This window comes from Oncorhynchus keta, chromosome 15, assembly GCF_023373465.1.
Source record: "Oncorhynchus keta strain PuntledgeMale-10-30-2019 chromosome 15, Oket_V2, whole genome shotgun sequence".
In the NCBI taxonomy this organism is placed as follows: domain Eukaryota; kingdom Metazoa; phylum Chordata; class Actinopteri; order Salmoniformes; family Salmonidae; genus Oncorhynchus; species Oncorhynchus keta.
Window position 1 is genome coordinate 15,574,249 of NC_068435.1, and position 21,723 is coordinate 15,595,971.

The following is a 21,723-nucleotide window of genomic DNA, read 5'->3' on the forward strand; positions in this document are numbered from 1 at the left end:
TGTAAGTGCACTGACATGTCTGAACCCCTTTTCTGGGTACTGAATGATAGAGACAGTATAGTGATAGTAGAAACATTATGAGTAGTTAGATGTGTTTGCACATAAAGCTGTCTTATTGTACAGCTGTGCATGTCAATGTGCAATAATTTGACTGAAATCTCTTTGTTTACTGTATTTTACAGGTAGTGATGAAATTGGCTTCATTGTTACTTACATCCCTTGCTCCCCTCTCACGCCGTCGCTTGACATAAAGAGTTAACTGAGCGGGGGAGAAACCTGAGAGCAGCTCTCCCCCCTCTGCTCGGCCAGCCAATCAGATCAGCCAGCCAGCTGGAGTTGAAGGGCTCTGAAAGTATAAAACCAAACTGCTCTGCACAGAGAGGTAGGATCTTGAGCTCAGGCAACAAACTGGAAAGAGAAGGGTGGTTCTGCAAACCACCTGACAAAAAAAACTACCAAGAACCTGAGCCAACGAACAAACAACGGAAAGCAGGCAACAATGAAGACAACACTAGCAACCCTGACTCATTGCCTGGTTATTCTGATGGCCACCGGCAACCCCTTCGAAAGGAGAGGAGGCTCGGCCACCAGCGGGAAGGAGAAGAAGATGCAGTATGCAGCGTGGGACGACGTGAATGTGATTGCCCATGGCCTGCTCCAGCTAGGCCAAGGCCTCAAGGAGCATGTGGACAAAACCAAGGGCCAGATGAGGGACATCACTGCCAAGCTGAAGGTCTTCAACGGCACTGCAGCGGACCTGGGCAAGGAGAGCCAGAGGCTGCAGGCGGAGGGCGAGGTGTTGAAGGCCAAGGCCCGGGGGCTGGAGGACAGGGAAGTCCAGGTTCTCAACGAGACGGCCGAGCTGAGGGAGAAGACAGCGGAGATGCAGCAGGAGAGGAAGCGGGTGGATGAGAGGATGAACAAGCTGGAAGAGAAGATGGATGACATGCTGCAGGGAGAGGGGCTGCCCGACATGAACATGGGCAACACAGGCAACTACAGCGATGCACGCATCATTCAGGTAAGGAGGGAATCCATGACTATTTGGTCATTCATTGTGTTCGGAAAATAAGCTATGATACAATTGTGCATTTGGTGAAAAGGAAGGGAATCAAATGACTTGAGATAAAAATAGATTACTAACAAGACAGACTGTAAGCTAACTGCTGCATGTCTCCCCCTTTGTGAGTTTACTTCTCTGCAGTTTCCATTGTATCCATTCATTTCTGATCACTTCAATTCTGATTGCTTCAGTTGAATGAAGGCATTACCATACAATGCTTTTTGCAGTGAGCAGCCTGGCATATTAATTTACTATTAATTTACATAAAACACCACAGCAAATAGATTAATTGATTAACATTAAGTAATGCGTAATACAGTAGGCTACTAGTATTATACTTTCTCCTACATTAGTCATGCATAATAGTTTGGCAAATGGCCTATTTGCTGATGTTCAGAGGAACAATTGGAGGGGGACAATAGATGCACTTTGATGGACAATAAATTGGTCTGGGATTATTTACATTGACTCAAAGGGATTTATAGATATTCAGCCTGAAGCAATGTCTGAAGGCATGCCAGTGGGTGTGTTTATTGTGCTGGAGTGCGTGGACTACGTGCTAAACGTTTGCCAGACAAAGGAACTGCACGCATTCGTTTCAGAATGTGTGAATTATATTTAAACCATGATATTTGGAACATAGCCCAGTAGAGGAAAATGTCACTCTTGATTTAAAGATCACGTGGAGCTGCTATAAGACCTGCCATTTACTTTTTTGTGGGATGGAAACCCCCTCGTTATTATGTGACCAGACTACCTGGTTGGAAATTACAAGCTGTTGAATGTGCTCGGATAGGCTATGTGAAATGCGCCCCCATTCAAAGTACAAGCACATAGTTATAGTCTAAAAACACAGATCACAATATCGGCTTTGTGGTGGGCTATTCCTATGTTATATGAAACCTAGGCTACTTAAAATTATGTCACAGGAGAAAGACTAACAGGGTACCTGTCTGTTTTCTTTCAGTGGATGCTGGAATCTCAGAATAAACGTATTGATGACCTGGTCAACAGAATCCAACTCCAGCAAGATAAACTTGAAAAGCAGAACGTGCGCATCAGGACCCTGCAACACCAGGTATGAAACATTCGGTGAATATCACTGGACCCATGTATAATTATTTAAACAATTCATGAGGCTATTATGAATTATTTAAAACGTCGTTTTCCTTGCTCACTCAGATTCAGCTGAAAAAAGAGAGACCAGCATTCAGGCGTAAACCAGAAGAGGCCGTTCAAAATGGCAGCATTGAGCAGCGCGACTCACCCATCGGTAAGTAAAGCCAAGCTTCATGTCAAATCCGTTGTTTAAATTGACGCCCAGACAAATATTGACCTCCCATGCCATCTGCTTTGAGGCTTAAAACATTAAGTTTAACTGGAGTTCCCTCTAAATGACGTGAAGGTTAGACAGTAATTAGCAGATAATTGCCTGCGCGTATCTATCTGCCCCAAGCCCGCGAAAAATGACGAACAGGTGATTGGCCATGCCAATTAATGCTCCTACCAATGACTGAAAAACTACATTACTTGTCTGAATGAACGTTTTCATTGGGTTCACAGTAAATATAATATATTCACAGTATAAAGAAAAAGATCACAGTAGGAAGTGTCAATGGAATTAGCTTACACACTTAATACAGTAGTACAGTAATTGTAAAAGTGATCATGATGTCCTCAACCTACACCCAAACCAGACAGCTGTTAACATCTGAACTGTACTACTGTGGCCAGCTCATAATGTGGGCTTTCATCAGGGCTATATGGAGCTTGATCATGGCCAAGTAGGGAAAAGTTCAGACACTAGTTCCAGGATTTCTGGCAATGGAACAATGATTAACTCATGTCAAGTTCCTGTTTAGTGCTCTAGCTGGGGTCTGGTCTCACTAAAAAGTCAGCATTGAGGGATATGAATTAATCAATAGGCCTATACAGGATATGTGAGTCATGATTTAACTCTGAATGTGACCTATGCGAACCATGTCACTTTATGGATGTTGGTCAGATATGTGATTGACCTACTCAGAGTTGATTGAAAAAGAAAGTAACATTATCATACATACCATTTCAGTATATTGCCTGTTAAAACAAGTAAATTATCGCTCTCTCAGTCAAAAGCAACGTGACTTGTGGTTCTATCTAAATAGTGGGTTTTACACTATTTCCCACTGTCTGATAGCCACTGAGGAAAGTAGGTGAAAGGTGAACCCACAGGCCCAGAATTGTGAGATGCAGTCACCCAGCAGAACACAATGAGTCGTCTCACAGCAAATTCTGACGTCAGCAGGATTTCAGGAATTCTATGAAAGAAACAAGTCATCTGGCTGGACTCCAATTGGGGGATAGTTCAGCTGTCTCGGACAGTGTTAACTCAGGGTCACATCCCCATTACAGATGGATAACTCACACATCTGATGGAGCTTGGGGCGGAGGAGGGGGAGTTTTTGCAAATTTAGAACCTAAAAGGGTTCTTCGGCTATCCCCATAGGAGAACCCTCTGAAGAACACTTTTTGGTTCTAGGGAGAACCCTTTTGGTTCCAGGTAGAACCCTTTTGAATTCCATGTAGAACCCTTCACACAGAGGGTTCTACATAGAACCCAAAAGAGTTCTACCTGGAACATTAAAGGTTTCTTTATAGGGACAGCCGAAGAACCGTTTTGGAACCCTTTTTGTTAAGAGTGTATGTTCCTCAGATTAGGTCATTTGGCCCAGAGCCAGAAAAGTCATGAAAGAAGGCAAGGAAAAGGAGGCGGTTTAGTTTAGTCTGGTGAACTTTGTACATACATCCTTTGTTGTTTTGAAGGCACTGACTGCATACCTCCTTGCTCCCTCCTTCCAGCCCTCCCATTTTTCCCTCTCACCATAAAACAGTGATACATCCCTCAAGAATGTGCAACCTTTCCCCCAGATCTATCAAAGTAGTCAAAAGTCCCTCTTCTCCCCTCCTCCATCCCTCCTTCCCCTCTCCCCATCCCCGTAGACCCCTGCTTCTCCGGCCGTAGATGAATGAGAAGTGTGCCAAAGTTGAGAGGAAACCCTGACCCCCAAGGCAAACCGCGACCACAACCACGTACCGTTAACCAATAGAGTTCATGCTTCGGCCTGAAAGGGTTATTCCAGAAGAGTGATGCATTGGGGTCCTGTGGTCTGCTCTTATGTTTGTTCAATAGCAACCAAGTCAAATCAATATCAATCAAACCAAAACCAATATCGATTGATTGGCTCCAATTCAATGAAAATATTTATTTAGACAATTGGTGCTGATAAAGAGTATCATAGCCGATGAACGTATGCAGTATCTATCAAGTCGGCATAAAATAAACTTGAACTCTTTCCTGGAAAACATTAAGGGTGTGCACCATCTCATGCCTCATCAGGCACATGACAGCCACTGGGCCCCCCATACCTTTTGTTGATGCTGCCTGGCTGTCTCTATCTCATTGTACCTCATGTGCACAGCAACCAATCGCTACTAAGCTCTCTTTTGTTCCGGGCAGGTCAGACTAGGGCACAGCACATTAACTCTTGAGCTTTGTTAGGTTTACAATTACTAATAAACCCACTTCACGATAAGGCCTCTTTATGGGCTAACATTCAGCATTCACAGACCTGGAGAGCTACAATGAAGAAGCCAATGATAGGGATCCCAGATAGGGAAACCAGATGTATCCTGATTCCTGAACATCTAACCTAGTTATTAAGTGAAAGGTAAACATCCCTACAAAATAATATTTTAAAAACAGTAATATTTGACTTAAGTGACTGCTTCTGCTTGGATCCACCAAACCCCCGATTCAATACACACAGGTGTGAATTCCCTCAGTAGAAAACAAGTGGAGTTGTCAGAGGCAGAGAGGACTTTTGCCCCATAGCTCACAAACAAGTTCTATGTTGGCTGCTGTTCAAGGCGCTCAAGATAAGAAACCAGAGTTTTTGTTTTCTAGTTGAATGAGTCATTTATAAATAGAATATTTGTGCCAGCGAAGGGGAAAGGCCAAGGCACTGTTAGAACACAGGCCTTGACGATGTGTACTGATACTGTCTTGAGATACGAAGTGTGGGAGAACAATTGGTGAACCGTGTTGTGTTTTTGTCTTTGTTTTTTTCAGAGATGGCCTCAGACTGCCATGAGCTGTTTCTGAGAGGCGAGCCGGCCAGCGGAGTGTACACCATTCAGCCATTAAACTCCCAATCCTTTGAAGTCTTCTGCGAAATGACAACTGGTAAGTGGAGTTAGCCAGGATTTTGGCTCACCGTATAAGGTTACCCTATAGCTTAGTTTATGAACATATTGTATCCGTACATGTATGACAGTTGGCAGTAGTAAAAAAAAGACTAATCCCACTGCTCTTTTTCTTTCCTCTCTACAGAAGGTGGCTGGACCGTGATCCAGAGGCGCCAGGATGGCTCAGTTGACTTTGACCAGCTATGGCAGGCCTACCAGAGCGGCTTTGGCAGTCTGAATGGTAAATATATCCTCTGTTGTCTTTTATCATCTCCCTCAATACTTTCCTCTGGAGCTAGCGAGGTCACACCGAGGGTCGGACAGTACCACCCACATCCACAGCATAGAACAGTACAGCACAGAGCTCTTGACCCGAAACCTCCCGGTTCAGTTTGATTAACAAGCAGTGATACTAACACTGATACAGGATTGTAGATATCAAGATCGAGGGATCAAATGGATTTTGATATGGTAGGTTTAGCATAAACAACCCTCTAATCTCCAGCTTTAATGTCCCTGGTGGCTTTAGGTGCCAGAAGTGACCAAATCGCATGGTCTATTCCTGTTAAATTAGATTAAGTGATTACCAGCCCTGTTACGATCAGATCCTTTAAGTTAACGAAGACACTGAGATATCTGGACACATGTATGGAGACTTTGCACATGCTACCATAGCCACGGATCAGGTTTTAACTCCTTTGATCTCTCTCTCTCTCTCTAGGTGAGTTCTGGCTTGGTCTTGAGAAGATGAGCGCCGTGGTCAAAGACACAGACTACATCCTCAAGGTTAAGTTCTCCGACTGGAGGGACGATTCTGAGAGCATCCAGTACCCCATCCGTCTCGGCGGGGAGGAGAGCCACTACGCCCTCCACATTCAAGAGACCTCCAACGGCAACCTGGAGAGCGCCCTGGCTACCGAGGCCTCCGGCCTGCCCTTCTCCACCCGCGACCAAGACAATGACCAGAAGAGCGACACCAACTGCGCCAAACACCTCTCTGGTACGTCTCCTCTTTTTCAAACTTCAAAGTAACTATTTGCTGAATTCTATCTAAGATTTATTTAGTCTACGATTTAAGATTTATTTAGTCTAATGTTTATCTCTCTATGACTCAAATTGGGAATGTAGCAGCAATGCCAATCTAACCAGATGTTTGTTCTCTTTCTCCAGGTGGCTGGTGGTTCAGCAACTGTGGACGTTCCAACCTGAACGGCCGCTACTTCATGAGCCCTCCTCCCAAGCAGAGGCATCAGAGGAAGCAGGGGGTCTTCTGGAAGACCTGGCGTGGCCACTACTATCCCCTGAAGACCACCGTCATGATGATCGCCCCCGCTGTGATGGAGAACAAGTCATAGAGGAAAGACGCTCAGCATTCTGACATATTTTCTCCTCTTGAACTGAAACACTGTTAGAGGTGGTTAGCCGATGACTTGGGTTGCTACCCAGTCCTGGCTTCACCCAGTGAGACTTCCAACAAAGACAAGGCCATTATAAAAAACATGAAATAACTCATACTTGAATGGGCTCCATGTTTCCAATTCTCTGTTTTTCAAAAGTCTTAAAGTCTCTCAGCTAGATTCACAACCGAACAATGCATAAATGTATCTTTAAGATGTTAAAAAGTACATGAACATGTGAATCTAGCAGTGGAAAGTTAGCAAGAGTGTTTCACCACAGCTGTGGTATGAGCTCACTGTTAATCACTGTTTAAAGCAACCTTGGGCCTCTCAGACTGCATCAATGAATGGAGCAGAATGAGGCGAGTTCCAACATGTGTTTTGTGTTGCAAGAAACCAAGCATTTTCCACGTTAAGACCTATCTGACAGTGGTTTCTGAATGCAAGAGCTCTCCCAGAGTTTTAACAGTGATTTCTAGCTAGAGCAAAGTTTTGTCAGCATGAACACTGTAGTTGTACAAGTGGGGCAGCTCTAGAGAGTTTCTTAATCTGATTGTATGGACCAAATGGTGACTGAAACAATTAGTTGTTTTTCCACATGAAAGTAATGCCATTAGCTTTCCAAAGGCATTATATAAAGAAATAATCACTGTAATCTATAATTACAGAATTACAGGATGTAATGAGACAGAACGTGTGTAAAGTATTTTTCAACAATGGTGGTTTCATTGTCTAAATTTAAAGTTATTCTATGGAGCAAACACCATTCCAGCTTCTGTACATGTAAACCTACTTCTCCTGCAGTTTTATTTTGAATCAAAGTAAGCTCACGATCCACTGTTGTATTCTCGTGGAGATTTTTTATCTTTCAGTCACATTGACTGTTCTTAAAATGACCAGAGTCATCTATTTCTGTCTAGTGTATGATGAATGAATGTCGACTGTCTCTTCAGAACCTTGACTGTAACTTGTAAAATTCTCTAGTGTTCTTGTCGATGACTTGAGGTTTTTTGTGCCTTCTTTATTTATAAGTTGAAAAGAATCTTTATATATTTCTGCTATCACCTGTTTGTAATTTATATGGTCTAGTTCAAGTTTTCCAGTTGTGTAAAATTGCTGTTGTTTTTTTAAGAGAAAATAAACTGATGAAATTGATATTTGGCATGAAACAGCCAATTCTCTGTCTGATCTCTGATCAAACACACTGATGCAGCTGGAAACACAATCCAGAAGTGAGCCAATGACCAGAATTGAGTATCAAAAAAAGACCACATGAAGAAATCACGTGGTTGTCGGACACATTAAATATATAAATATATATATTTTTTTTATGTGTGAAGATTCACATGTAGTGTTACTCCCTCGTGAAAAAATACATTCCCATGTGACATTTTTTTCCACATGTTTATCTATCACCACTTCCAGCTACAATTTAGTCTCCCATCCCGGGACCGACTTTGCAATATGTTACTTTTGAGTTTGTGTTTTGCTTTTAATATAATTATTTTAGTTTGCTATAAGAATTTAGTTCTTGACTGCAGAAGTTTTGCTTGATATTAATGCAACAAAAGCAGCTCACACACTAAAGGATTGCACCATATAATAACACTGTTACTCTATTCAAGGGGCAATAAGCAGTTGCTACGTCAATTTTTGGACTCATAAATTAATGATTTGTACCCATTGATTCTTGAAGAATATAACAAATGCCTCATGAGCTCGTATCCCATCAGAACCCAGAATATAAGCTTGTTTTATTCCAACGTTAGTAAACAATGTAAATGTAAACAAACACTATTATGCCTCAAAACATGGTTACAACTATAGTTGTGATATAATGGATGGTCAGTCGTTACATTCATAGCTCTGTCTACACAAGTAGGGAGAGCACGTGGTGCAGACACAGATCCTCTCCTCGTCACCTGGTAGGAGCGAAGTGCCAGGCAGGATCCAATCCAAGAGTGTGCAGAGCCTGAGACACCCAGCCCCTGAGAGGGTGCAGAGAAGGAGGAGAGTTATTTAATTTACACTACATGGCCAAAAGTCAAACATCTCATTCCAAAATCATGGGCATTAATATGGATTTGGTCCTCCCTTTGCTGCTATAACAGCCTCCACTCTTCTGGGAAGGCTTTCCACTAGAAGTTGGAACATTGCTGTGGGGACTTACTTCCATTCAGCCACAAGAGCACTAGTGAGGTCAGGCATTGATGTTGGGCGATTAGGATTGGCTCACAGTCGGCGTTCTAACTCATCCCAAAGGTGTTCGATGGGGTTGAGGTCAGGGCTCTGTGCAGACCAGTCAAGTTCTTCCACACCAATTTCTACAAACCATTTATGTATGGACCTCGCTTTGTGCACAGGGGCATTGTCATGCTGAATCAGGTAAGGACCTTCCACAAACTGTTGCCACAAAGTTGGAAGCACAGAATCATCTAGAATGTAATTGTATGCTGTAGTGTTAAGATTTACCTTTACTGGAACTAAGGGGCCTAGCCCGAACCATGAAAAACAGCCCCAGACCATTATTCCTCCTCCACCAAACTTTACAGTTGGCACTATGCATTAGGGGCAGATAGTGTTATCCTGGCATCTGCCAAACCCAGATTTATCCGTCGGACTGCCAGATGATGAAGTGTGATTCATCATACCAGAGAAATAGTTTCCACTTCTCCAGAGTACAATGGTGGGGAGCTTTACGCCACTCCAGCCGACGCTTGGCATTGTGCATGTTGATTTTACACTTGTGTGCGGCTGCTCGGCCATTGAAACCCATTTCATGAAGCTCACAACGAACACTTCTTGTACTGACGTTGCTTCCAGAGGTGGTTAGGAATTCGGTAGTGAGTGTTGCAACCAAAGACGGACAGAATTTGTATGCGCTTCAGCAATCGGCGGTCCCGTTCTGTGACCTTGTGTGGCCTACCACTTTGCAGCTAAGCCGTTGCTGCTCTTAGACACTTCACAGCAGCACTTATAGTTGACCGGGGCAGCTCTAGCAGGGCAGACATTTGATGAACTGGCTTATTGAGAAGGTCACTGAGCTCTTCAGTTCGGGCCATTCTGCTGCCAATGCTTGTCTATTGAGATTGCATGGCTGTGTGCTTGATTTTATACACCTGTCAGTAACGGGTGTGGCAGAAATAGCCAAATCCACGAACTTGAAGGGATGTCCACATGCTTACCATGTGTACATAGTGTACATACCATGCAGTGTACTCTTCAAAGAGGTTGGGGGAAATTTGTTCCACCATTTAGGTGCAAGGACAAAGAAGAGCTTTGACTGGGCTGAGCGGGAGCTGCCCTCCCGCAGGGTTGGGAGGGCCAAGAGACCAGAGGTAGTGGAACGGACTGCTCGGGTTGGGATGTCTTGAAGTCTGTCTGGTTAGGGTCAAGAAGATCGTTCTGAGAGCGATAGCGAGAGAGTTGGTCAGAAACAGCACACTCAAGTGTTGTGGTCACCCTAATTCCACATTTGGAAACATTTCTACTGCAACATGTTAAAAAAAAATCACGTGAGGACAATAACATTATTTCAACCCCTCATTTTAATCTGCGATTCTACATGTGAAAGTGATATTTTCACACGTGGTGTTTTGTTAGAATGGAAATGACAAATTAGATTGTCACATGTGGAATTACAAGTTCATGTGAAAAAAAATATGTAAAAACATCTAATTTGCAGTTTCACGTGAAAATCTCACTTTCACATGGGGAATTGCATATCCGATGTTCACATGTGAACATTTTTAACATGTGAAACCTCAAATGTTACATGTGAAACTGCAATTCACGTGAGGTGAACACGTATTATTCTTTAATAAATGTGAAAATATGGTTTCATGTGTGAAATTGAAGCTCCACATGTGTAAACAGCTATTTTACATGTGTTTTTTTAATGAGCCTGCTGTTCCTATAGTACTCTCTGAGCATTCCTTGTGCATGCAGTGGCCATGCATTCCTACATCACTGACTGGCTGCTTTGCAAGTGTGGGAGGTATGTCAAACAGGAGGGGAGGAGGAGGGGAGAGAAAACGTGAAGGCAGGAGTGGAGGGGGTAGTGGAATTTGAGGAGAGGCACATGTAATCAGTAGACCAGGCAGCTGAGGGGGAAGTCTGCTTGGGAACTGGGAGAAAGGTCATGTTTACTACTAAGCAAGGAGCTCTCTTTTGTTCCGGGCAGGTCAGACTAGGGCACAAGATTAACTCTTTATCTTTCTTAGGTTTACAACTACTGATAAACCCATTTCACAATAAGGCCCCTATATTTGCAAACATTCAGCATTCACAGACCTGGAGAGCTGGGTGATTCTGCAACTTCGGGCACTTTGGCCCGGGAAGCTTTCAGAAATTAAAATGTATTGAAACACCATTTTACCAGTATTATGATCGCCTTTGATTTGTCTAGAAATAATATCTGATAATGGATGCGATCAAATTTATATATTTTTGTCATTTTTCTCAGACAGCCATAGACAAATGTAATTTCCATCACATCATTAAACATCAATTGTTGTTGAAAATGAAATTATCATACAATTATTTTATAACACATTTCTTATACATTTGTACATGAACTTGCATTGAATATTATTTTAAGTGCTTTTTAAGATTTTCCTAAAATGAATAATTAAACACAACGCCTGAATGTATAAACTTGCCTTTGTGACAGCTGAATTTTTTATTTATCATAAAAAAATAAGACATTTCCACCCAACCTTTTTGTGAGATTATGATAACAACCATATGATGTAAAACAAATCAATCAATGTAAATTATACATAATATACTAATTTACCTAAAAATATGGGTGTGGTGGAAATGACAAGGTGTGGTGGAAATGACATCTATGTAAAATTAAAAGAAGATTTTATTGCAAACATTTTGAACAACAACCATTGAAGAACATTTAATTAATGTAAGAAAAAGTAAGATTCCAAATTTGGCCAGAGCTCAAGGAAGTAGGCCCGTGTTTTTGAGAGATGAGCCCAGATTGCAGAGGGGTCATCCGTATAGAAGAACTCAGTGAGCAAAGTGAAACGGTATCATTTGTGGTATGTCCAACACAGGTGTGGAGGGTCACCTGCATGTGAGAATCACTAAAGTGAACTGCCTGGATTTCACTGGTGTATTTACACAGGTAGTTTTCTCAGTGGCACAACTTTGGTTTTAGATGTGGGGGGGGAAATAAATATTATATATTTTTTTATCCAGTCGCATAAACACTCTAAACAGCCTACCCGACCGCTCTGAGGTGTCTGCATTGTGCTAAAGCACACCGTTGCCTAATTTTGTATCACATTCAAATTATAAAACTGGAGGGGACTAAAATGCAATTTCAGAATGTGAGGGGGACATGTCCCCCCGTCCCCAGTGAAAGTTGCGCCCCTGAGTTCTATGCAAAGTCAATATGCACGATGATGTCCTCTTTCTGCAGATTGCCTTTTAATTCTCTCAGTTTGTAGTATTGGTGTGGAATGTTTTACATGTGTTTCCCCAACTTCTCTTTCAATCATTTGGAGAAGTCCTCCAGTAGAATATGCAGTGTGACACACACCTTTTCTTATACTGTCAAATGTACAGTGAACTTCTCCATGTTTCCATCTTTGTTTTTCCTTCTCTCTCTCTTCAGCTTAGTTTTTCCACTCAAACCACAATGTCTGCACACCAGTATCAAAGTCAGATGTTTATGCTCTTTGCCTTGGCAAAGGGAGAACTCTGTCTACATGCACTCTTTCTTCAGGTTCTCACAGCACAAAGACTCAATAAGGTTGTCATTGTTGCTGCAGCTGATCACTTTGTGATACTGTAGTTTGTCCACCAGGTACTGGAGGTTGGTGTGGGTTTTGCAGAGGCATGTGTCCCTATCCTGGACTGTTGGCTTGGCAACCCTAAAATATGTCATAGTAGGACATTTTAATCTCTGAATATTCCCTCTTAAAATCCTGATAAAGGTTCTGAATATTCCCTCTTAACATCCTGATAAAGGTTCTGAATATTCCCTCTTAAAATCCTGATAAAGGTTCTGAATATTCCCTCTTAAAATCCTGAGAAAGGTTCTGAATATTCCCTCTTAAAATCCTGATAAAGGTTCTGAATATTCCCTCTTAAAATCCTGATAAAGGTTCTGAATATTCCCTCTTAAAATCCTGATAAAGGTTCTGAATATTCCCTCTTAAAATCCTGATAAAGGTTCTGAATATTCCCTCTTAAAATCCTGATAAAGGTTCTGAATATTCCCTCTTAAAATCCTGATAAAGGTTCTGAATGGTTCCATTCAACAAGCGCTTCTGCTTTTTTCTTCTTGTTCCTCATTAGTGTGTCCTTTTCCCCTGTTGTTGCTCTACTGTTGACATCACGTTCATAGAATCTAGTGATTTTCTCTTCTGTGTCTGTGCTAATTATGTTACACTGCGTTTTTCCTGGAGTATTGAAGACTAGATGGCCTGTTTTCATTTTCCCTCATTGCTTTTGCTGAAAATCCAAATTCTCTGTTTGCAGCTTTGACCAGGCCATACTTTCTCAGGATGTTGCCTCTGAGCATTTTTGAAGCCACTTGTTTGTCCTTGGCACTGCAATTTTTTTTATACTTTTGTTTTAACTCTGCAATGATGGCATTTTGAAACAACAAACCCTTCTCAAGTTCTTTGGAGTTCCCTTCATTTTCTGTTTTGTCTTTGTCTTTGGGAAATCTTGTCTCTCCATTTTCTTCATCAGTTGATCATACCTTTTTTTGTATTTCTCAGTTTTCTGTTAAGCTTTATTTGACATTTGTCATGCAAAGATATGTATGTTTTTGAGCGACCTCTTCCAACCTTTTTCTTTCCAGCAAGTATTCGACTTTTCATTCCTGTTGCAGACCATGAGGAAGGGGTATCAGGGCATGCATCAGGGGCAGGTAAGTTAGGGGCAGGTATGATGGCCTCATGTTCTGGCTGCAAGTCATCTGGTGACTGAGGTGGTGTCACTTATGACTGAGGTGGTGTCACTGAGATATCACTTCTCTCTTCTCTTTTTTCTTCCAGTATCTCTCCTTGTCTTTTTGCAGATGTTCCTGGTATCGTATAGGATCATTATTTATTTTGTTTCTATGTCTGTGATGTTTTATGTGGCATCTTCTAAAAACAAAGAAAAATACTACTTATGTTTTCCAATTGTGCACGCCTTGGAGCATTTTCTAGATTCAAGACATTTACATGATTAAATAAGCCTAAATTAAAATTTAAAAACGAAGTAAAAAGTAATAACATAATGGATTTTTGTAATTTCCACCACGTTCTGTCATTTCCATCACAGTTAAGTTTGTGATGGAAATGACTGTGGTGGAAATGACGCTTCTGCTGTTTTTGGTGAAAAATGACAGACTGCTTAGAATGCTTTGGCCAGTATTACAGCTAGCATATGGTTTACACTAAATACATCAAATATATTTAAAAAATCAAAATTCTACCACAAATTAAAGAAATTGTAGCCTGTTTGGAAATGACTAACAATAAAATGTGCCCTCAGTGGTGGAAATGACACCACTACCAAAGGACAGGTATATTTTGTGTAAATAGCTATATAAAGGGCATACTCACAATAAATATTGATATGGATTGTATTTAATTGACTCTTTCTCTAGGAGATAACATTACATAATGTGTAATTATGTTTTCTCATAGAAAAACATAGTAGAAGCTCATAAGTCTGAGTCAGGGACAAGGGCAAAACAGTGAAATCGAGGTATAAAATCTGAAAGGTAGTTAAAATACTTGATAGAGAGGTGTTGAACAAAAATATGGGGTGAATGTAGTGTGAACTTAACATATAAAAAATAAAATAATAATAAAATCCCCAAAATTGACCCTGAGGACATCGAAGTTCCCGTAGTTGCAGAATTAACCAGCTACAATGAAGAAGCCAATGATAGGGAACCCAGATAGGGAACCCAGATAGGGAAACGAGATGTATCCTGATTCCGGAACATCTAACCTAGTTATTAAGTGGAAGGTAAACATGTTATGCAATTATGTCCCTACAGAACAATATTATAAAAAGAGTCATATTTGACTACTTCTGCTTGGACCCACCAAACCCCCACTTCAATACACACAAGTGTGAATTCCCTCAGTAGAAAACAAGTGGAGTTGTCAGAGGCAGAGAGGACTTTTGCCCCATAGCTCACAAACAAGTTCTATGTTGGCTGCTGGCCGACATAACAGTTTGAAGTTCAAGGCTTTGGAGATATGAAACTGGAGGCTCTTGTTCTAGTTGAATGAGTCATATATAAAATTAGGATATTTGTGCCAGCGAAGGGGAAAGGCCAAAGCCCTGTTAGAACACAGACCTTGATGACGTGTACTGATACTGACTATCTGAGGTACGGAGTCTGGACAAAAGAGTTTGTGAACCGTGTTGTGTTTTTGTCTTTATTTTGATCTCTCTCTCTCTAGGTGAGTTCTGGCTTGGTCTTGAGAAGATACGCGCTGTGGCCAAAGATGCAGACTACATCCTCAACGTCATGTTCTCCGACTGGAGGGGTGATTCTGAGACCATCCAGTACCCCATCCGTCTGAGCGGGGAGGAGAGCCACTATGCCCTCCATATCCAAGAGACCTCGAACAGCAGCCTGGAGGGCACCCTGGCTACTGAGGCCTCCGGCCTGCACTTCTCCATCCACAGCCAAGACAATGACCAGAACAATGACATCAGCTGTGCCAAACACCTCTCTGGTACGTCTCCTCTTTTTCAAAGTTCAAAGTTTTTTGCTGAATTCTATCTAAGATTTATTTAGTCTAAGATTTAAGATTTATTTAGTCTAAGGTTTATCTCTCTGTGACTCAAATTGGGAATGTAGCAGCAATGCCAATCTAACCAGATGTTTGTTCTCTTTCTCCAGGTGGCTGGTGGTTCAGCAACTGTGGACGTTCCAACCTGAACGGACGCTACTTCATGAGCCCTCCTCCCAAGCAGAGGCATCAGAGGAAGCAGGGGGTCTTCTGGAAGACCTGGCGTGGCCACTACTATCCCCTGAAGACCACCGTCATGATGATCGCCCCCGCTGTGATGGAGAACAAGTCATAGAGGAAAGCATGCTCCGTTCAAAAAATGCAGAACTAAGAACAGATACAGCCCTTGGTTCACTCCAGACCTGACTGCCCTCGACCAGCACAAAAACATCCTGTGGCGGACTGCAATAGCATCGAATAGTCCCCGTGATATGCAACTGTTCATGGAAGTCAGGAACCAATACACGCAGTCAGTCAGAAAAGCTAAGGCCAGCTTCTTCAGGCAGACGTTTGCATCCTGCAGCTCCAACTCCAAAAAGTTCTGGGACACTGTGAAGTCCATAGAGAACAAGAGCACCTCCTCCCAGCTGCCCACTGCACTGAGGCTAGGTAACACTGTCACCACTGATAAATCCATGATTATCGAAAACTTCAATAAGCATTTCTCAACGGCTGGCCATGCCTTCCGCCTGGCTACTCCAACCTCGGCCAACAGCTCCGCCCCCCCCGCAGCTCCTCGCCCAAGCTTCTCCAGGTTCTCCTTTACCCAAATCCAGATAGCAGATGTTCTGAAAGAGCTGCAAAACCTGGACCCGTATAAATCAGCTGGGCTTGACAATCTGGACCCTCTATTTCTGAAACTATCCGCCGCCATTGTCGCAACCCCTATTACCAGCCTGTTCAACCTCTCTTTCATATCGTCTGAGATCCCCAAGGATTGGAAAGCTGCCGCAGTCATCCCCCTCTTCAAAGGGGGAGACACCCTGGACCCAAACTGTTACAGACCTATATCCATCCTGCCCTGCCTATCTAAGGTCTTCGAAAGCCAAGTCAACAAACAGGTCACTGACCATCTCGAATCCCACCGTACCTTCTCCGCTGTGCAATCTGGTTTCCGAGCCGGTCACGGGTGCACCTCAGCCACACTCAAGGTACTAAACGATATCATAACTGCCATCGATAAAAGACAGTACTGTGCAGCCGTCTTCATCGACCTTGCCAAGGCTTTCGACTCTGTCAATCACCATATTCTTATCGGCAGACTCAGTAGCCTCGGTTTTTCGGATGACTACCTTGCCTGGTTCACCAATTACTTTGCAGACAGAGTTCAGTGTGTCAAATCGGAGGGCATGCTGTCCGGTCCTCTGGCAGTCTCCATGGGGGTGCCACAGGGTTCAATTCTCGGGCCGACTCTTTTCTCTGTATATATCAATGATGTTGCTCTTGCTGCGGGCGATTCCCTGATCCACCTCTACGCAGACGACACCATTCTATATACTTTCGGCCCGTCATTGGACACTGTGCTATCTAACCTCCAAACGAGCTTCAATGCCATACAACACTCCTTCCGTGGCCTCCAACTGCTCTTAAACGCTAGTAAAACCAAATGCATGCTTTTCAACTGATCGCTGCCTGCACCCGCATGCCCGACTAGCATCACCACCCTGGATGGTTCCGACCTTGAATATGTGGACATCTATAAGTACCTAGGTGTCTGGCTAGACTGCAAACTCTCCTTCCAGACTCATATCAAACATCTCCAATCGAAAATCAAATCAAGAGTCGGCTTTCTATTCCGCAACAAAGCCTCCTTCACTCACGCCGCCAAGCTTACCCTAGTAAAACTGACTATCCTACCGATCCTCGACTTCGGCGATGTCATCTACAAAATGGCTTCCAACACTCTACTCAGCAAACTGGATGCAGTCTATCACAGTGCCATCCGTTTTGTCACTAAAGCACCTTATACCACCCACCACTGCGACTTTTATGCTCTAGTCGGCTGGCCCTCGCTACATATTCGTCGCCAGACCCACTGGCTCCAGGTCATCTACAAGTCCATGCTAGGTAAAGCTCCGTCTTATCTCAGTTCACTGGTCACGATGGCAACACCCATCCGTAGCACGCGCTCCAGCAGGTGTATCTCACTGAACATCCCTAAAGCCAACACCTCATTTGGCCGCCTTTCGTTCCAGTACTCTGCTGCCTGTGACTGGAACGAACTGCAAAAATCGCTGAAGCTGGAGACTTTTATCTCCCTCACCAACTTCAAACATCAGCTATCTGAGCAGCTAACCGATCGCTGCAGCTGTACATAGTCTATTGGTAAATAGCCCACCCATTTTCACCTACCTCATCCCCATACTGTTTTTATTTATTTACTTTTCTGCTCTTTTGCACACCAATATCTCTACCTGTACATGACCATCTGATCATTTATCACTCCAGTGTTAATCTGCAAAATTGTAATTATTCGCCTACCTCCTCATGCCTTTTGCACACATTGTATATAGACTCCCCTTTTTTTTCTACTGTGTTATTGACTTGTTAATTGTTTACTCCATGTGTAACTCTGTGTTGTCCGCTCACACTGCTATGCTTTATCTTGGCCAGGTCGCAGTTGCAAATGAGAACTTGTTCTCAACTAGCCTACCTGGTTAAATAAAGGTGAAATAAAAATAAATAAAATAAAAAGACTCTCAGCATTCTGACACATTTTCTCCTCTTGAACTGAAACACTGTTAGAGGTGGTTGGCCGATGACTTGCTGACTTGATGCTACCCAGTCCTGGCTTCACCCAGTGAGACTTCCAACAAAGACAAGGCCATTATAAAAAACTAAATAACTCATACTTTTCAAAAGTCTTAGAGTCTCTCAGCTAGAGACAAAACCAAACAATGTTTAAAAAGTTAAGAAGTACATGAACATGTGAATCTAGCAGTGGAAAGTTAGCAAGAGTGTTTCACCAAAGCTGTGGTATGAGTTCACTGTTAATCACTGTTTAAAGCAACGCTCAGCCTTGGGACTAATTGAATGGAACAGAATGAGGTGAGTTCAAACATGTTTTGTGTCGCAAGAAACCAAGCATTTTCCACATGCTAAGACCCATCTGATGGAGGTTTCTGAATGGTAAGAGCTCTCCCAGAGGTTGAATACTGCCCTCGTTGGCTCGAACCAGCCAATAAAACTTGTTTAAAGAAAAATACTTTCACTGTCTGATCTCTTATGAAACACACTGATGCAGCGAGAGAAACAATTCAGAAGTAGGCCAAAGGCCAAAATGGAGTAACATTCAAATGAACATAGCAGCCAACTCGAAGAAAAAAAACGGTAAAATTAACATAGTATTCAACTCAAAAACAGTCAAATTAACATCCCAGTGGACACAAACTGGTTTAATCAACTTTTGTTTCAACTTAGTTCTCAACGTATTGTGACATGGAATCTACGTGGAAAATACATTGGATTTGAAAAAGTCATCAACTGTTGTTTTGAGGGTGAAATTACAACGACAGTATTATCTTTTCACAGTAACCAAATTTAAATCAAGCCAAACCTTGTATAAAATATGTTGAATTTGTACCTTTAAAACAGATCCTCAGAACTTTAATGTTATATCCACTAATCCAAAATAAAAACTATAGGCTGGACTGCACCTCCTACTGGGTGATTGATCTATAGCTACCCTTTAGTCTCCCACCCAGGGTTTTAACCAAGCCCTGCCTAGCTATGATATTTCTCACTGACTATTATCAATGTGCTATTGTGAGAATGACTGTTAAAATCTCCACTTAAAAATTAAATAGATTCACTGTTACCATCGAAGTCATTCCAAAGGGTAGTTTTAACCGAGTAAATGAAACGTGACTATACTATATCACTCATATATTTAGGATTTGCAAATTCATCAATGCTGAGTTGAGTTTGTTTGTAAAAGCAACCAAATATCAACATTTGAAGTATATGTATCTTCTGCTTGGATAGTTCCATTTTTCCACTTTAATTCCAGTTTGTCTATAAATGAATAATTGATATTTTGGATTCACATCTCCATCTCAACCAAAGATCTAAATTAAAGAATAGGACTAAATCAAATCAAACTTTATTTGAAGTGCTTTTAAAGTTTGATTTCATTTAGTCCTATTCTTTAACTTAGGCCCAACAAATTGTCAGAGTCCAGTCACCCAAGTCCTGGACTGTTCCCTTTGCTACCACACAGCAAGCGGTACCGGAGCGTCAAGTCTAGGTCCGAAAGGCTCCATAACAGCTTCTACCCCCAAGCCATAAGACTGCTGAACAATTAATCAAATTTCTATATTTCTTAATTCCCTTCTTTTACTTTTTAGATGTGTGTGTATTGTTGTATATTGTTAGATATTACTGCACTGTTGGAGCTGGGAACACAAGCATTTCACTACACCCACAATAACATCTACTAAATACGTGTATGTGACCAATACAGTTTGATTTGATGAAAGACTGTCATTCATGTTGTTGATGTTAGTTCTGTGTGTGCAGTTCAGGGCAAGGCCTTCTGCTTTGTTTCGAACCAGCTGCAGCTTTGCTAGGTCTTTCTAGAACACAGAACATATTTTTAATGTGTAGATGTGTGAGAATTATACTTTAAAAATGTTTTAAAAAACTTGATTTCAGGCTGTAACATAATTTTGTTGATATAAGTCAAGGGGTATGAATACTTTCTGAATCCACTGCTTCTGTTTGATGTCATATAGTATGGCTGAGTAAGGGTTCTTCCATTTAATTGCATTGACCGGAAATTGGCTGATATAACTGAGTTCGAACATGATTATCAAATCAATGTGTGCAATTTGTCCCCATTTCAAAGATAGGCATATTACCAAGTTATATATTTTTTTCATGTTATCAGTACTGAAGCCAATCCATCATGGTGAAAAGTAATGACACGCCTTGGCTCTTGATTTGCATTCCCCATTTTTCCACCACAGCGACGAAACATAATATTTCACCAATTCACTTTACAGGAATACCTGAGGGATGCAAACTCTCCCTAGGCAGGCCAGGGTTGAGACTGTGCCATGTTTTAAAGCAGCAGTTACTTGGAGGCACCATGCACGTGGACCTCTCATATTCCCCAGAATCAGAAGTTAAGTCATCTTACAGCGAGCTGGGGTCCAGCTTCAATTACTCACACCAATGAAATCTGTTGTGAAATAATGTGTTTCAGAACACCTTCAGAGAGAGTGAGGGACAGGAAGGAACATCCAATGTCCTACTGTTTGTGATCGACCTAAATCAAATGCTCAGTTTTCCTGATTCAATCTTGTTCTGAGGGCGAATGACATACTGCCTAGGTGCCTGTGTGATTTGAGCCAATGGATCATTATCTTCCTGTGACACTCAGGCTATTATGCTGACTTTGAAGGGTCATAATTCACTTTCTGTAGGGTCTACACACACATGGAAAAGACAGTGAGGTGCATTTTTCCTAAAGGATGTCAAATGAAATATGTTGTGGTTTTTATCAATAAAAAGGTAGCCAAAGGGTAAACGCTTACTTTGATTTGATATTTTTTTTAATGATACAATTCAACTTCACTAATAAAGGTTGAGTTCCCATTTCCAGCTGCATCACTAACATGTGCTCAAAATGGCAGAGCCTACAGAGGCTCCTCGGTAACATCAATCACTTCCAAGCACCCTTGCTTCCAGCGAGCTCCTCTATGAAATGGCAGCATCACATTGTTGGTATCCATGGCAACCATTCCCACAAAGGGAAGGTGGATAGCATAGAGCAGAGTAATATATTGACATATGGCTCTGGCATAGAGACCCTATTCAATTCTATGGTAGATAGCATCTCAACCCTCTGCACCTGCTGGGGGACTCAATGAGTAGAGGAACAGAGGCCTCGTTTAGACAGGTAGCCCAATTCTGATCTTTTTTTCTTCACAAATTGGTCAGATCAGCTTTGAAAAAGATCTGATCTGAAAAGATCTGATTGGTCAAAAGGGACATGAGATGTCTCCCCATCTCCAAAGAACCAGGAGGGTCATAGAGAAATATCAATTCACATGGAAAGATTACTAGACCTGAGATTGCACACATAGGATATTCCCTGTGTTAACATATGAATCACATTGTAGTTGACCATGACACTGATCTTGTACATCATGTACAATTTGAGACATTGAAACAGTCTCAACATCTTGGTTCATCATTATGGTCTATCCATCCATACATCCTTGTTCGTGTTAATCTGTGATAAATTATAAAATTAAAGAGA

The 21,723-nt window shown here is 42.0% G+C and overlaps 1 protein-coding gene across 2 annotated transcripts; it reads left to right on the plus strand.

Annotated features, from left to right (window-relative positions):
• The first annotated feature begins 367 nt into the window (after positions 1-367).
• Positions 368-15,753, plus strand: LOC118394400 (angiopoietin-related protein 4-like). 2 transcript variants are annotated; one of them, XM_052463476.1, is made up of 7 exons: positions 368-1,021; positions 2,031-2,141; positions 2,246-2,336; positions 5,175-5,288; positions 5,436-5,531; positions 6,012-6,290; positions 15,569-15,753. In XM_052463476.1, the coding sequence occupies exons 1-7, from the start codon at positions 500-502 to the stop codon at positions 15,751-15,753; spliced, it is 1,398 nt and encodes a 465-aa protein (XP_052319436.1). In that variant the 5' UTR covers positions 368-499. The 2 variants fall into 2 exon arrangements, with proteins under 2 accessions (XP_052319436.1, XP_035643470.1); XM_035787577.2 differs by lacking the exon at positions 15,569-15,753 and adding an exon at positions 6,461-7,842 and having other exon boundaries at positions 369-1,021.
• The last annotated feature ends 5,970 nt before the right edge of the window (positions 15,754-21,723 follow it).

What these genes read in the sequence shown, in the direction of transcription:
- LOC118394400 (XM_052463476.1), top strand. Translation starts at nt 500, where the DNA reads ATGAAGACAACACTAGCAACCCTGACTCATTGCCTGGTTATTCTGATG. An exon ending in TCAGGACCCTGCAACACCAG is followed by an intron (nt 2,142 to 2,245) that starts GTATGAAACATT and finishes TTGCTCACTCAG; the next exon opens with ATTCAGCTGAAAAAAGAGAG. An exon ending in CTGCGCCAAACACCTCTCTG is followed by an intron (nt 6,291 to 15,568) that starts GTACGTCTCCTC and finishes CTCTTTCTCCAG; the next exon opens with GTGGCTGGTGGTTCAGCAAC.